We start from the raw sequence: 17,238 nt of genomic DNA, 5'->3' as shown, positions 1-17,238 counted from the left end.
AAAAGGAGGGGGGGAAGATAGCAGAAGAAGAAGGTGGAGGATAAGGAGGGGAAGAAGGAGGAGGAGAAGAAGGAAGAGGAGAGGAAGGAGAAGGATGAGAAGGAGGAGGAGGAGAAGGATGAGAAGAAGGAAGAGGAGAGGAAGGAGAAGGATGAGGAGGAGAAGGATGAGGAGGAGAAGGATGAGAAGGATGAGGAGGAGGAGTAGGATGAGAAGAAGGAGGAGGAGAAGGATGAGAAGAAGGAAGAGGAGAGGAAGGAGAAGGATGAGAAGGATGAGAAGAAGGAAGAGAGGAAGGAGAAGGATGAGAAGGAGGAGGAGGAGAAGGATGAGAAGAAGGAAGAGGAGAGGAAGGAGAAGGATGAGGAGGAGAAGGATGAGGAGGAGAAGGATGAGGAGGAGAAGGATGAGAAGGATGAGGAGGAGGAGTAGGATGAGAAGAAGGAGGAGGAGAAGGATGAGAAGAAGGAGGAGGAGAGGAAGGAGAAGGATGAGAAGAAGGAAGAGAGGAAGGAGAAGGATGAGAAGGAGAAGGTTGAGAAGAAGGAGGAGGAGAGGAAGGAGAAGAGCAAACATCACTTAGGAACAGACGTTGTTCAGGAGAAGTGAACCACTAACAGCATCAAAGCTGCAGCCTCATCACTGAAGGTTGACTCAGTGTTCTTCACTTTCCTACATTTCCCAGAAACCCCTGTTCAGTTCAACAGAGTGCTTCAGATTCCTGCTTTCAGCTCTTAAAGACGGAGAGAGCGATTGATTCTTGTAGTTCATAAAGACTCAGCTTCAGCGTTATCAGCTGATCGATACGTCTTCACTTTAACTGCAGCATTTAAATAACAAGCTCTAAGTCATCGCCTCCAATCTGAATAAATAGATAATTAATGGATTATGAATTGTTCTTCTCACATCAAACAAAACATTCTACAACTCATTCTGTTATTGACCCAAATATAATCTACATCACACCCTGACACATATAAATCCTCTTCTTCATCCCCGTGTTTCACAATGTGAGAGTATGTTATGAATCACTGCGTTACTGTTTGATCTTTGAATATGTTGAACTATCTGAATGAGACTCAATAAACTATGACTGAACCATAAATATGAGAAAGATGGAGATTCAGTTCCCTCTTCAGCCACTAGAGGTCAGCGTGCACCGAGTCAGCTCAGAGTACATCAAGCTCCTGAGAATTTACTTCAAATTATTCTCACATATATATATCTATATATATTATTATATACATGTATATATACATACTTATTTACAAGAGGCATCATAGTTAATATCTTTATCTTTTGATCTGACTGTTTCTGACAGTTAAGATTTTAAAATGTATTCATTTATTTTACTTGTTTGCATGCAAGTACGTGTGTGTGCGTGTGCGTGTGCGTGTGCGTGTGCGCGTGCGTGTGCGCGTGCGTGTGCGTGTGCGTGTGTCTGTGTGTAGATGACTCACATAGATCTTGTCTTTGCTGTATCTCACACGGACGTTGTTGAGCAGAGTGGCTTCATTCAAGTACATCAAAGAACCTGAGACACAGAAACACTCGTTCAACAATGAAGTCTTCATGAACAAACGAGTCACATTTACAAGCTGTGGAACATTGTGAGAACATGAGTTATTAAATCAGAAACATCTTCACACCATCGTGATGAAAACAAGACACAACGTTTAACTTTAAGTGTAAAAACGTCTTCATGTAAAGTTCTGATTAAAACATTTGAGTGAATAAAGAAGAATAAACTTACAGTTGTCCTCCATATGTTTGTTGACGTCGTCCTCTGCAGGAAAGACCTGGTTCACTGCAGCCAGGAAGGTCTGCAGAGGAAGCAAGGACAGAGGAATTAAGGGAAGGAAAGGAGAGTTCAGGGAAGGGAAGGAGAGTTAAGGGAAGGAAAGGAGAGTTAAGGGAAGAAAAGGAGAGTTCAGGGAAGGAGAGTTAAGGGAAGAAAAGGAGAGTTCAGGGAAGGAGAGTTAAGGGAAGAAAAGGAGAGTTCAGGGAAGGAGAGTTAAGGGAAGAAAAGGAGAGTTCAGGGAAGGAGAGTTAAGGGAAGAAAAGGAGAGTTCAGGGAAGGAGAGTTAAGGGAAGAAAAGGAGAGTTAAGGGAAGGAAAGGAGAGTTAAGGGAAGGAAAGGAGAGTTCAGGGAAGGAGAGTTAAGGGAAGAAAAGGAGAGTTAAGGGAAGGAAAGGAGAGTTAAGGGAAGGAAAGGAGAGTTCAGGGAAGGAAAGGAGAGTTCAGGGAAGGAGAGTTAAGGGAAGGAAAGGAGAGTTAAGGGAAGGAAAGGAGAGTTAAGGGAAGGAAAGGAGAGTTAAGGGAAGGAAAGGAGAGTTAAGGGAAGGAAAGGAGAGTTCAGGGAAGGAAAGGAGAGTTCAGGGAAGAAAAGGAGAGTTAAGGGAAGGAAAGGAGAGTTAAGGGAAGGAAAGGAGAGTTAAGGGAAGGAAAGGAGAGTTAAGGGAAGGGAAGGAGAGTTCAGGGAAGGGAAGGAGAGTTCAGGGAAGGAAAGGAGAGTTCAGGGAAGGGAAGGAGAGTTCAGGGAAGGAAAGGAGAGTTAAGGGAAGGAAAGGAGAGTTAAGGGAAGGAAAGGAGAGTTAAGGGAAGGAGAGTTAAGGGAAGAAAAGGAGAGTTAAGGGAAGGAAAGGAGAGTTAAGGGAAGGAAAGGAGAGTTAAGTGAAGGAAAGGAGAGTTAAGTGAAGGAAAGGAGAGTTAAGTGAAGGAAAGAGGAATTAAGGGAAGGAAAGGAGAGTTAAGTGAAGGAAAGAGGAATTAAGGGAAGGAAAGGAGAGTTAAGTGAAGGAAAGGAGAGTTAAGGAAAGGAAAGGCAAGTTAAGGAAAGGAAAGAGGAATCAAGTAAAAAAGATCAAACAAGTAAAACAAGTCTTCTTAGAGTGAAAGAAGATTATTTGAGTTTCATGAGATCAGTTATCTGTGGAGCTCATTTTACTGATTCATATCCTGCTGATAGTTTAATCTACAACTATACATCATTTATATTCTGTATTAATAATCTAATATCTGTGAAGAAACTAAAGATGTCAAATAAATGAAGTGAAATTGTACTTAAGTACTTAATACTTCCTCCAGTCTGTACTACTTTGCTACATAGTTTGAAACTTCTTATGAAGTACTTTGTATTGTAGAAGTTTAAACAGAGGCTCCCAAACCTTTTGTTCTGAGACTTTCTAATGAACGTCACATTTCAGATAAGCGCCAAACAAACACACATTTACCCTCTAAACAAACAGAACCGATGCCCTCCTGAAGCGAGCCGCTCCTTTAAGGAGCTGCAGCGCTCCGAGTGTCAGAGATCTCACACTTCACTCTCTGATCCAACAGCGAGGCGACGTACAGTCGCCTCCTTCATGCTGCACAGTCTCAGCCCAAAGCGGACGCATTCCACAACGCTGTGAGGACAGAGGAGGAGGAAGAGGAGGAGGAAGAGGAGGAGGCGACCAATCAGGAAGGAACAGAAGCTAAACTCTGTTCCCCCTTTCATCACCAGTAAGGAGAGAAACAGCAACCGGCTGCAGATTGTTCCAAGTGGCTGTTAAACGTGCACCGCCGTCTTTGCTCTAAACTCTAAAGTTTTTTAAGTTATAACTTTTATTTTAAAGGCATTCATGACTTATGAATTATTACTTGTCCCAGGAGCTCCTGGACATATTTATTGTCAAAAGAGCTGAAGAAGTGAACTCCTCTCTCCACACATGAGTCACGTACGCAGCGTTAAACTGCAGTTCCTCAAACGGCCACTCGAGGCTCTAAAAGCGAGTGAATCCCCATCAGGCTCGTTTAAATGTTGCGTCTAAAAGCGCGTGAAAAACCGACAAACAGCAGAAATGAACACGTTGACCTCCTGGTAGAAAACGCTCTACAGCAAACATCCCCGTTCTGTATGGGGTGAATATTTTATACAACTCACCCGTTTGAATGATATTTAAGCTTAAAGTTGGTCATAATTGAAGGCGTGGCCTCTTTGCGTGACTTCAGCTCCGCCCTCTCATCCTGATAATGTGTTGAAGGGCCTCCGGACAGCTTGTTCAGCTTGTGGCCTCTTATGCAAACTACGACAAACCTTCAATCAGACTCGTCTGATGAGGAACAACGATCAGTGTTTGGCCTCAAATATCTGTCGATAATATACTTCCAGAGGATCCGAGAGTAGCTTAAAATATTCATCATATCATATTTATTAAACAGAAACTAAAATAACCTCAGATTCAGTCTGGCTAGTGTTATATTAAAAATAATGTTGAGCTTATTATTACATCTGAATTTATACAGTGTCTTCTGTGTTTTTCCGCGATGGTTTTTGTATTTATAGGTATTTTATTTGCTCTTATTTTAATTTTTTTTTACAGTTTTACCATGTTTACTTCATTCAGAATTGTAATTCTATTTATTCATTATTTTCTTAATTTAATTGTTCTCTCCATCCTCTTCTATTGCGTCTCGTCAATCATTTGTAAAGCACTTATAGTTTGATTTGTTTAAAAGGTGCCATTTAAATACAACTACAGATAATAATAATAATAATAATAATAATAATAATAATAATAATTATTATTATTATTATTATTATTATTATTATTATTATTATTATTATAATAACCGGAGTGACACTGAGGCAGATCACACTGATTTACAGGACAAAGAGTCGTCCTCTGTGGGCATCATGCTCCGTGTCCGTCTCCTGACGTCCAGCGGTGGGATTTCTGCCAGCAAGTGAACGCATCGTCACACACTGGCACCGTCTGTCCTCGGCCGGACAGACGGGACCTTGTTCTGACACAGAGAGCGGATCTGATGGTGTGAAATAATGTGACAGAGATCTGATGCTGCTTTAACAAGAGAAGCAAAGCCTTCTAACTGCACCTATCAGACGCTTCAGGGTCTAGACTTCTGGTTAAGACTCAAAGATCCGGTTTCATGAGCTCTGATCAGAGGAGCAAAACCACACCGGAGGTCTACGAGAGTCAGCAGGTAGTTAACAGGTCTTCACATTATCTCATGATCTAAACTGAAGAACCAACAACAAACCTGCTCTTCATGAGACTCTACGGCTCTCATGCAGAAAGTAAAAGTGATGTCTCATTAATATTAAGTGTCCTCTGATCTCAGCTCACTCCTTCAGAGCGCAGTCGACATTAAAGTCTTCCTACAGATTATCTCAGACGTCTGACTGCAAAAATAAAGTCAATCAAATAAAATGTGTCAAAGATCCAGACTGAGCACAGATTTAAATTAAAGACACAACCCACAGGCCAGAACTATACAACAGAAAGTACTTTTTGTCTCCAAAATCAAACCAGTACATCGTGATCCAGGTACTACGGCAGAGTACCGGAGGCTACACATTCCTGAGAAGAAGCCTCTGAGAATCTACGGTTTGAGCGACAAACACCCACGAAGAAGAGAGCGCCTGTGACCATGGAGACCCAGAGTCACGCTGGGTCTCAGCCAACAGTGACATCAGCACTCAAGCCTGTTTCCTGTGCGTCAGACACGAGACGCTGTGATGAAACTTCATGTGCACACACAGCTACCTTCATCTATTGGGACTTGAGAGCAGCGTGAAATACATTTTAACTGAATCAAGAGCTTTATAGTTAAACATTGTAGTAAAAGTAGAAGATTTCAGAACGTGGTTTTTTTTGTTGGGGGGGGGGGGCTTTTTAAATTGTATTTAAATAGTATTTTAAAATTTGATATTTATTTATTAAATTATTTTTCATTTTGTTTATAATGATGTAAATTGTTATTAACTTCCAACACGTATTCTGAAAATCTATAAAAACAAAACAAGATTTGAGAAATGTGTTAATTTACCCAGAAAGTAGAAATGACAAACACACACACACACACACACACACACCGAGAGACACACACACACACACACACCGAGAGACACACACACACACACACACCGAGAGGGACACACACACACACACACACCGAGAGATACACACACACACACACACACACACCGAGAGATACACACACACACACACACACACACACCGAGAGACACACACACACACCGAGAGACACACACACACACACCGAGAGACACACACACACACACCGAGAGACACACACACACACCGAGAGACACACACACACACACACCGAGAGACACAAACACACACACACCGAGAGACACACACACACACACCGAGAGACACACACACACACACCGAGAGACACACACACACACACCGAGAGACACACACACACGCACCGAGAGACACACACACACGCACACACACAGAGACACAGACACACACAGACACACACACACACTTTCTCTGACGGTCCGGTGTTTTATAGGCCGACAGTACACACACTTAGCGAGGAGGCTCTCGGTCACTGATGCATTCTGGGAAAAACAGATTACGGAGACGGAGCTCGGTGGGTTCCCACGGCGACGGGGCTCTCGGTGACATTAACAGCTTAGCGGTGAATTAGCGCGAAGCGGCTAACGAGGAACGTCCGTTTGTCTCGTTGTGAAGAGACACTCGACTTCACATGAAGACAGAAAGAGCTGAAAGAGCTGAATCATTGAGGGAACGATGCTCCTTCCACCAAAGAACATGAAGACGCATTCAAATAAATAGTAATCATTAACACACAGAAAGAAGCACACAGGACGCCGACGCTGTGAGAGAGCCAGGAGAGGAATACACACCTTCAGTACTCTGCAGTGATCTCTTCTGAGGAAATACGTATATTTACATTTGAACCGTCAAAGAGTCCGACTCACGACAGACAGATACCGTCTTCTTCCTCGTCTATAACCTACATCCCCCACAATGCAACTTGAGATTCAGGTGTGCCATGCTGTGTTCACAATGTTAGCTTAGCACCGATCGATCTAGGCTCCGCTCAGAACACAAGTATTTTAACAGCCGTTTGCTCGTCGTCTTGAGGAGAGAACTAACGAAACATGAAGTCAGACTTTTCACAAATCTGCATCATTGTGAAGTTATTTCAGCTTCTTTTTCATCCGTTTGTTGCGATTCATCTCAGCTGAACCCGTGTATTCTGGGTTCATAGTAGTGAACCAGACGACGTGCGTCTTGGTAGACAGTCATGAACCAGACAGCACGGCGATCCTTTGTGTTTATATTATTAAAGTTTGGTGTGAACACATTATGCTAGTTAGCGGCTAATGTAGCCCGGAGCCGCTAGCACCTTCTTACCTAACTCCACCTCCAGATCATAGTTGTATTTCGTGTAGTCTTCAGACTCAAGTTACATCACATGAGTCGTCGCTACGGCTAAAGACGCTGAGGTTCATGGGTATTAAAAAGCCGACAAACCAAACTGGCAGAAGGAAACTAAAAAGGGGAAACGTTTGCACAGAAGGCCAAAACACAACAGAACAAAGAGATAAAAGTCTCTTTAAAGGCGAGTCGCTCACCTTTCCCTTCTTGAGAGGTTCGATGCTGAGGCTGTCGGCTCCGATGTCAACGATGGTTCCCAGCTGGAACCCGTCCGCCGGGTGGGGCGCCCACACCGGCTTCCCGTCCTCCATCGCTCCGCTCTGACGACTCTGGAAAAACAAGCCGAGCAGTCAGAGGAAAAGCTGCAAACGTTATTAAATATTAACGCGTTTAAACGCCTGGCTAGTTAGCTAGCTAGCTTTGCCTGTTCCACCATGTTTTCATGCACTAATGAGAACATAAAGAGCAACAATAAACCGCTGGGCGTGGTCGACGCATCCTTAATACAAAGGTTCGTACGCTGGTCCTCACTTTATCCTTCGAAAGTCCAGCGACACGAGTCAATTTAGTGCTCGCTACATAAATACAGTCTTTTCAAAATAAACTACTAAAAGGAAACAACTTAGTTAAGTTTAGGCAACAAACATACTTAGTTAGGTTCAATAAAAGATGGTGGAATACTATTTTCCGAGGTATAACTAAGAATGCCTGGCTTGGTCAACTTCACATTAACGTTCAGCCGACTGCTCTGAAATAACCGTTCATTAAAGCCGCTACCCTTTCAATTAGCTCACGCTAATGGCTACCGCTAGCGATGTGTATGCTAGCGATTAGCATGAGTGATCGACAGGCTAAGTGAAAGGGTGAGGGCTACGTCTCCACTCCCAGTACGTTGGCTTTAAAAGAGGAGCCAGATGTGGTGACGAAAGACTCCTCCACATACGTCTAATGGCTCCAGATCAGCTGAAGTTTAAATTCTAACAGCCGTGTTTCAACCAGCAGAATTCAAATACTTTGCACTAAAACGTCAGGAGCTGAATCCATCAACGGCCCAACGAAATACACATCTGCATCGTCTTTAGCTTGTTTTGGGGTTTATGAACTCTTTAAACATCAACACAGAGCCAGAGGAACGGGTTTAATGACATCTGACTCGAGGTCACTGACCTCTCTCTCTCTCTCTCGCCCTCCCTCCCTCCCTCGCCCTCCCTCCCTCCCTCTCATGGTGGCTCCCTGCCAGCCTCAATGACAGTACCAAGTTTCTACGGGAACATGAACTAACGAGAGGCCTTTAAATTCAATGAAGCAGAACGGTGGGGAACATCGGGCCCTTTCATTGGTGCTGCTGTACCTGCAGGCTCAGGTGTTCTTCACTCTCTAAGGGCGACCAGAGTTTAATCTCATTTCTATTGGTGGAAGCTAACGGAAACAAACAAGCGTGGACGCACCGCAGCAACATCTTCATGATTTAAAGCAACAGTTTAAATCTGCTAACGAGCACCGTGATGTCTCACAGAGCTCCGTTAAAACATGAACGAGCCTCAGTGACGCAGCTTCATCACCAGCAACACACTGAAGCAGTCTCACTAGAGCGCCTAATGTGGATTCATCCGCCGCTGGAAATAGTCCCCAACAAATGCATGGAGTTTTGTGATGAACCTTTACATTTGTGTTTTTAAAGATGTCAGTCTTCAGTAGGAACCAATGAGCTGAGAGCTGCAGACAGGAAGTCAGGAAGAAAAACGAATGCACCGTCTTTGTCTCATTTTCCGACACGTTAACCGTGTTTTAACGAGTATTTATGTCATTTGTGACAGTTTGTGTCTGATAATCTGTGATCGAGCTTCAACTCGTTCATAAGATTCAGAACGGTTCACGGCTCACGGCTGCACGAACGAATCAGTAGAAGAAGAAGTATTCAGAGCCTTTACTCTGATCAACGCAGCAAGTTAAAAATGTTCCACGGCCGGTATTCAAACCGTTACTGAAGCTAAAGTACTTTAAAGTTACTTCAATGACACAGCAGCCTGGCACCAGTTAGTGTTGAGTTACTACTCTCTAGAATACTGAATTATTATTATTACTGATGCATTAACGTGAAGGCATTGTTTTATCTGGAAATCAAACTATTTCACATAATGTTCCATTCAATTTAAAATGTATAACATTCTATGAGCTGATGAACAGTTTGTATTTAAAATATTAATATAGTTTGAAAGTCTGTGCAATATCTCCCTCTGAAGTAGAGTAAAGTATTACAGCATGAATTCAAAGTAGTACAATAGAGTACAGTACTTGAGTGAAAGTATTTAGTTACTTAAAGAACAAAGTTCAAAACGCCCACCGCGAACATTCATTACGAGTAAAGTCTCTTCGATACAAATATCTCGACATAATAACCTCACATCAGGAATGAAATAAAGTTGATTCAGATAAATGAGGTGAAGTTAAAGTCAGAGTTTGTTTCTACCGGCACACAGGAAGTGATGTCATCCTGAGACGCCAATAAAAACTGGATGAAGGAGGTAATAAATGTGAGTGATATAGTTGTTAATGCAACCTTGGAAATTAAAGATTCTGTGACTTCCTCCTGACCTCAGATCTGTTAACAGGAGATAACCTCCAGTGAACCCAAAGCATCAAGTCTTAAACCTGCATTCTCTCTAGTGTCCACCAGGGGGCGACTCCTCTGGTTGTATAGAAGTCTATAGAAAATGACTCTACTTCTCTCTTGATTTATTCCCTCAGTAAACATTGTAAACATGAGTTTATGTCTCAATCTCTAGTTTCAAGTCTTCTTCAATACAGCATGATGTTCATTTAGTACATTATGGTCCATTTAGAGTCACACAGACCATAAAGCAGGGGATGCTTTAGGGCGGGGCTTACTGTGATTGACAGGTCGACACCAGAGACGTATACGGCGGATTTCTTTGTCTTCATTGCAGCTCTAATCTAACATCAACTAATATTTGATTAGTTGTGCAGCCTTACGACAGTCGTCAAAGGATTTCATGTTTTTCTGCTCATGATTCAACTTAAAAATATTATTCATAATCATATTGTTATAATTAAAAGAAATATAAATGTTTTATTTTCCACACGTGCACAGTGAAATGCTTAATCAATGAAATAAAGAATTAGAATAAAGAGATATTTTAATGATTAAAACTATAAATATTCAGTATGTAATAAAGTATTTAAATACTGCGTAATTCTTCCAGTTCATTTGAGGGAGAAAATGCAAATAAACCGGATTAATAAATTCAAATGGATTTAAAACGACTCGCTTTAAAGAGCATCTCTAAAACAATGAAGAGGGTTTGTTCTGGTTGACGTCTTGAAATGTCTCGTTTTGTTTGAGCAAAACTCAAAAACCCCGAAAAATCCGAGTGTAGGATCAAACAGCGAATCCTCACAAGTGACAACACGTCATAAACACTGAACCAATGTTCAGCTTTTACTAAGACAACGCTTGTTTTCTGTCTTTCTACAGATAAAGAAACAACTCAACCTGTTCTTCACGACACAGACTCAACATTTACATATTCAAACATAATGCTGCTGAAACCTGAGGCCAACATACACGATAAGAGCAGAAAGAGATGACAAATAAACTCATATTTATTGCAGGTTAAACAGTCACTTTACCTCAAAGAGAAAAACGTCTCGGAAATGTAAAGTTTTTAAAGAAGAAAAGAGATATATATATATATATATATATATATATATATATATATATATAAAAAAAAAAGATAAAACTGTAAAAAGTTTGACATACACGACGTCATCAGTCAAAGACATGCATTGAAATGTCTTCACAGTGAGTCGGGTGTACTGTCCCTTTAAGAGAAAACCCTTTAAAAGCTCCCCATGAGAACAAACTGAGTTCAGTTCAGAGGTGGAGCTGCAGCAGCTGTTAGTTAGAGAGCGAGCGAGCGAGTGAGTGAGTGAGTGAGTGTGTGAGTGTGGCCAGACAAACAGCTGATTGTTGGAGAGGCATCAGTGGTCACGTGATGTGTTCAGGGACCCTGAGGACAGATTGACAACAGCAGAGCGACAGGCTGTACTTCAACCCTGCTGCACGGGTCTCCAATTAATATATATACTTATATTAACAATTGAAGAACTTTGTAACTCTGTATAAATAAAGTTTATAAACATAAAGTCACGTTTTCCCCTTTTGAAGGATGACATTCTTCCTCTCTCCTCCTCCATTACTGCGTCGTGACATTTCAGATTGTGGCAAAGTGGGCGAAGAGACAGACAAACCCGAATGTGAGACGATCTCCAGCTGAACCCATCAGACCACTGCAGCTATGCGGGCGGAGACAACGAGAGCTGTGATTGGTTGGAGTCACACACACGCAACAAAGACAGAACACCTGCAGACAGAACACCTGCAGACCTGAGAGTCTCTCTGTAGTGGTGCGGTAAACAAAGGCTGGTCTGAGATCAAACAAACAGCGACGACGTTCTCTTTCCTTTTGTGCCAGAGCTTCTTTCTTTAAATGTCAGGACTCACACTATGAATATTACCCAGCATGCCTCACCTTAGGCAAGGCCTCGCCAGAACAGGGTGTGTTCAGGTACCGCAGGATTAGCAGGTGATTCCTTTCAATGAGGCAAATATGCTCAAGAAAGTTTTAAATGTTGTTTTTCATTATTTAATTCCACTGTTCAACAAGTACCGTCGTCTTTAATGGAAAACTTTATTTTTCAACTGTAAAATCATATTTTTTCCAAAAGAAATCTTTGTCTTTAATAACAAAATCTGAGAGGATATTTTGTTTGCTAAAAAATGGAAATAAAATATTAACTTTTCTTTCTCAGCCTCAAAGATCAGACGATCACGTTTGTGATGAGTTCAGCAAAGCTGACAGGAATTCGCTGAAGTCTTACAAAAACTCCCACAAACGGTTTAAAGATTGACGAAGTCATCCTCCTCGAGGCGAAGTCTAACGGCAATAAAGAGTCACGAGCAGCTGCCGGGTTGACCATTACACACAGTGCTGGCACATTACAGTCTGCTCAGACAAACCAGGAAGTACAACCACAAAACCGCTCAGACAACTTCCACACGTACTCACCGGCGGCTCAGATAATATTCTTAAAAGTGTAAATGCGTCTACGAAGCTTTGATCCGATTGGTCAGTCGCCTCCTTTGAGACTCTCATTCTAGCTGAGATGGAGTTGACCTTTGACCTTTGAAAGGTTTCTGTCATGATCGTACGAGTTGTTTAGCGAGGAACAAACAAAGCATCTTTAATGTGAGGACGCGTGAATAATAAAGAGTTAAATGTTTCTGATGGAGTCGTCTCATCCTGGAAGTCTTTGCAGCGTTTTATACTTTCATCTCAAACGTGAAGCTTTTATTTCCTTTGTGTCTCTGACTCCTGTTTTCTGGAGGTCTTGTTAATCTGTCCTCTGTGAGGTCACTTCCTCTCAGCAGATAAACCGACAGACATTACGCAGAAGAAGAAGAAAGAGAGGAAGCGTCCGGCTCGGACACAGCGAGGATCAAAAGCACCGTCATCTTATTCACCCAGCGGCATCATGGGAAAAAAACACAGGAACAGTCTCCCGTGTCTGCGCAGCAAAGACAAATCAACCCGAAGACGAGTTGCTGCCGAACGAGTCAGGTATCTGATACGACTGCAACCAACAAATAGTCATTATTGATTCATATTTTCCAGATCAATCGTTCAGTGAAACAATAAGTCTGTGATCTTTATATATTCAGAGGATTGTCTGCTTTTCTTCTCAAATATTACAACAAACTCAACAAGTTTTTTAATCATTTTCTGACATTTTACAAAACAAACAACTTTATTAATCAGCAGGATTAATCAACAACAAGAACAATCGGAGGCCGAATGCCCGATCTCGCAACGTTAGCGAAGCTAAAATAAATGTATAGAGAGCGAGAGCTATATATATATATATATATATATATATATATATATATATATGCTCAAGTGTTTCTCAACCTCTCATCTGGAGACACATTCAGACGAGCCCAAACACAGCCAGCCCTCCTCCCAACACAATATATTACCCAGCATGCAACAGTGGCCTCGCGCCGTACCGGGAGAGGCGTTTGGGTTTCAGTACTAGTACTTCATATAGTACAGTACTCAGTGTACTGAAACTAGTACTTCATATACTACAGTACTCGTGTACGTCATATAGTACAGTACTCAGTGTACTGAAGCTAGTACTTCATATAGTACAGTGTACTATACTACATAGTACACTACATAGAAGCTAGTACTTCATATACTACAGTACTCGTGTACGTCATATAGTACAGTACTCTTTCTGAGGAGCTCATGTTTACGTGGTTTGGTTTGTTTGCAGCAGTTCTTAAGCTGCTGACTGGTTGACGAGGGTTCAATCAAAAACTAAGAAACAACGGTTAGAAGCTCGTTATGTTGAGAAGTCACATGACAACAAATGTTTGAGTTTCAGAGTCACAACTAAAGAGCAGAGGAAGTACGTTTTCAGACTGACGCGCAACAACAAAGCAGCAATTTCTGCCATTTACACGAGCACAGTATTTTCAAAATAAACTCCAGTCTACCCAGGAGACAAGCGTGTGTGAGCGTGTGCATGTGAGTGTGTGAGCGATCCTGTGTGTGTGTGAGAGCGTGCAAGCGTGTGTGTGTGTGAGCGTGCAAGCGTGTGTGAGTGTGCAAGCTTGTGTGAACGTGTGCATGTGAGTGTGTGAGCGATCCTGTGTGTGTGTGAGCGTGCAAGCGTGTGTGAACGTGCGTGCGTGTATGAGCCTGTGTGTGAACGTGTAAGCATGTGTGTGAGCGTGCACGGGAGTGTGTGGGAGTGTGTGTTCGTACGTGTGTGAGCCTGTGTGTGTGGGAGCATGTGTGTGAGCATGTGTGTGAGCGTGTGTGTGAGCCTGTGTGTGTGAGCCTGTGTGTGTGAGCCTGTGTGTGTGAGCCTGTGTGTGTGTGTGAGTGTGTGTGTGTGTGAGCGTGTGTGTACCCAAAACACAACAACAACAACATGAGGCTCCTCCTCAGACGCGGGCTAGACGGTGTGTAAGTGGACACTGTTGCTCTGCTCACCTACTCCATCAGACACACGACACGTCTGAACTCTGCTGCTCCATCAGCGCCAACCAGCAGAAAGTGAGCGCTGCAGAATCTGCTGCAGGGCGGTTAGCATTAGTTAGCATTAGCCTAGCTTAACACACCTCTTATTTGTGAGCAGGAGTTACGTTGGCGGTTTAGAAGACGTTTGAGTCACATCACGACATTTTAAACAGTTTAATCAGTGATTTAACACGACTGAACCCTAACAACTAAAAAGCATGTTTTCTTTAAACCATCGCCAAAACTACGTTTATCTCAGCCAAAAGATGTCAACTGTCATTTTTTATTATTATTATTATTTTCGCCAATGGTCTTTGAACACATCATGTGTGCAGAACACTTCCGTCAGAAACAGAAGCCAAAACAAAGCCACAAATGGTGATACCTCATTAAAAAACATTTTATTCTTCATGTTCTCATTCTAAATGTCTCCTCTCATAAAGAGCTCACTTTAACCCGAGTGTGTAGAAACATTAATGTGTGAAACTATGAAGTCATGATTGATTCATCCGAGACCAACAGTCATGTGACTACAAGGAGGAGAAACTTTGAACTACAAGAAGTGAGAGGAGAGAGGAGGGGGGAGGAGGGGAGGGGAGAGGAGAGGAGAGGAGAGGAGGGGAGAGGAGAGGAGAGGAGAGGAGGGGAGAGGAGAGGAGAGGAGAGGAGAGGAGGGGAGAGGAGGGGGGACAGGAGAGGAGGGGAGAGGGGAGAGGAGAGGAGAGAGGAGAGGAGAGGAGAGGAGAGAGAGGAGGGAGAGGAGAGGAGAGGAGAGGAGGAAGGAGAGAGGAGAGAGGAGGGGAGAGGAGAGAGGAGAGGAGAGGAGAGAGAGGAGGGAGAGGAGAGGAGAGGAGGGGAGAGGAGGAAGGAGAGAGGAGAGAGGAGGGGAGAGGAGGGGAGAGGAGAGGAGAGGAGAGGAGAGGAGAGGGGAGGAAGGAGAGAGGAGAGGAGGGAGGAGAGGAGGGAGAGGAGAGAGGCTGGAAATATGTTAATATTTATATTAAGCATGAGGAGCCTCAACTTCTGAATATTGTTATATAATATTGTTATTATTAATAATGTTAACGCATTGTTTTAATTTATTATCATTAATTTTTTTATTTTATTAAAAAAAAAAAAAAGATTTTAATTGAAAGACAAGAGACAATACACATACATAACAAGAGGATGACTAGAACAGTGGGATAAAGCCAGCAAACATCCTATAGTCAGCCTGTCTCATGTTCATCGTGTTGCATTAGAGATATGATGTCCCTTCAGGGTTGCCGTAGAGAAAAGGCTTCCGCTGCTCTGCCTGGAGATGACTGGACATCGCTGGTAAAGTCACACACACTCACATGTTAGTGCAGCTACATGCTGACATTCACCGTAAACACATTCAAACGCACAGATCGGGAGCGAAGGACTTTGAAAGTTAGCAGAAACATTAACGTGAGACAACTTCCGGTTTCTTCAGACCAACATCCGGTTTTCAGAATAAGATGCCAACAAAGTATGAATTATATTCACATTAAGTATGAAACATGCTGCCTGCATCTCGTGAACCAAATGTTATTGCCCTTTAGTTCATAGAGCAGCACTTTAAAATAAGTGTGCAATACACTACTTTATAATTCATTATTGAACTTTGCCATAACAATGCAATATATATATATATATATATATATATATATATATATATATATATATATATATATATCTCCACACAACTTCATCACAGATCTTCACTCTCACATCCAGAATGAACTTCCAGGATATTTCGACTAGTTTCCTAAACAGTTCCTAGTACGACACACTATACGTCTGATCAGAGTACAAGTACACGGAGGAGTACTGCCAACGCTGTCTGTCTGTCTGTCTGTCTGTCTGTCTGTCTGTCTCTCTGTGTGTGTGTCTCTGTCTCTCTGTGTGTGTGTGTGCGTGCGTGCGTGCGTGCGTGCGTGCGTGCGTGCGTGCGTGCGTGCGTGCGTGTGCGTGTGCGTGTCTCTCTAATGTACACAGGGATATCTTTAATGAATGAGACACTTGGACGTGAGCCGTTACCCAGCATGCCAAGCTCCTTTCAGGAAGTCACGTCTCTGCAAGTCAGATAAAAAAAAAAGCTGAAACATGTTCAGACTTCTGAGTAAATGACTTGAACGCACAACGCTGTAATGTGCGTATCTCTGAGGAGTCAGGCTCATCCAACAACCACTTCCTGAAGACTTTGATCCCTGAAGTGACTGAACTTTGGGAAGCACAGCCCGCTTTACAATAAGCACTATTGTGTGTGTGGCAATGTCACTTTATGTCAATAAAACGGCCATAAAAGGAGGATGTGGGGAGTCAAAGTCCCTCAGAAGTCAGGAGTCTGCTGTTTGAGAGGCCTCCACCCAAACGCATGCATGCAAGGACACGTTTGTGCTTTTTGAGGACTTCAGACAGCTTCAAAGCAGCTTTAAGAGAATGAAAGCCCCTCAATAGTCATTTCAAAAGCAGCTTCAGCATAAAAGCTCTGGACAATAACAATAAGCACCGAGAGCTCTTATGTAATCATGCAACACAGCATATATGAAACACACACACACAGGCCGAGCGTGCTCCCTGCATGCACATCCACACCTCTGAGGAGGAAACATGATCTTTATCATCGCAATAAGATCACAAAGGCCAAAAAACCCGACCAGCCCTCTGCTTTTCTTCTTATGCAAAGCATGGCCATTGATTCTTCTTCCCAGGCCTTCTGTGTGTGTGTGTGTGTGTGTATGTGCGCGCGCGCGTGCGTGCGTGCAGGCCGCAGCCATGCTGATACATTGTGAGATGTGACATGTTGGTGCTGCTGTACAACAAACACAGCCGCGCATGTTCTAATGTAACGAGGCTTGTGCTAAAACGCTCGTTATGCGCGCGCGCACCCT

General features: G+C 42.8%; 1 protein-coding gene across 8 annotated transcripts in view; it reads right to left on the bottom strand.

The window, feature by feature from the left end:
- Positions 1-17,238, bottom strand: part of LOC306793152 (unconventional myosin-VI-like) — a 69,364-nt gene that overhangs the window by 51,478 nt on the left and 648 nt on the right. For all 8 annotated transcript variants that reach the window (XR_013772867.1, XM_079290632.1, XM_079290626.1 and 5 more), the window contains exons 2-4: positions 7,427-7,558; positions 1,754-1,823; positions 1,461-1,534 (exon numbers count right to left, since the gene is read on the bottom strand). Coding sequence is in view for 7 of the 8 variants with exons in the window: in XM_079290632.1 (XP_079146758.1) it covers positions 1,461-1,534; positions 1,754-1,823; positions 7,427-7,540 (258 nt within the window). In the remaining variant the exon portion in view is untranslated. The remainder of the gene's footprint in view (positions 1-1,460; positions 1,535-1,753; positions 1,824-7,426; positions 7,559-17,238) is intronic.

This window comes from Melanostigma gelatinosum (genome assembly GCF_949748355.1).
Source record: "Melanostigma gelatinosum genome assembly, chromosome: 19".
Classification (NCBI taxonomy): domain Eukaryota; kingdom Metazoa; phylum Chordata; class Actinopteri; order Perciformes; family Zoarcidae; genus Melanostigma; species Melanostigma gelatinosum.
The sequence above is the reverse complement of the archived record's forward strand: the minus strand, read 5'-3'. Positions and strand labels throughout refer to the sequence as shown.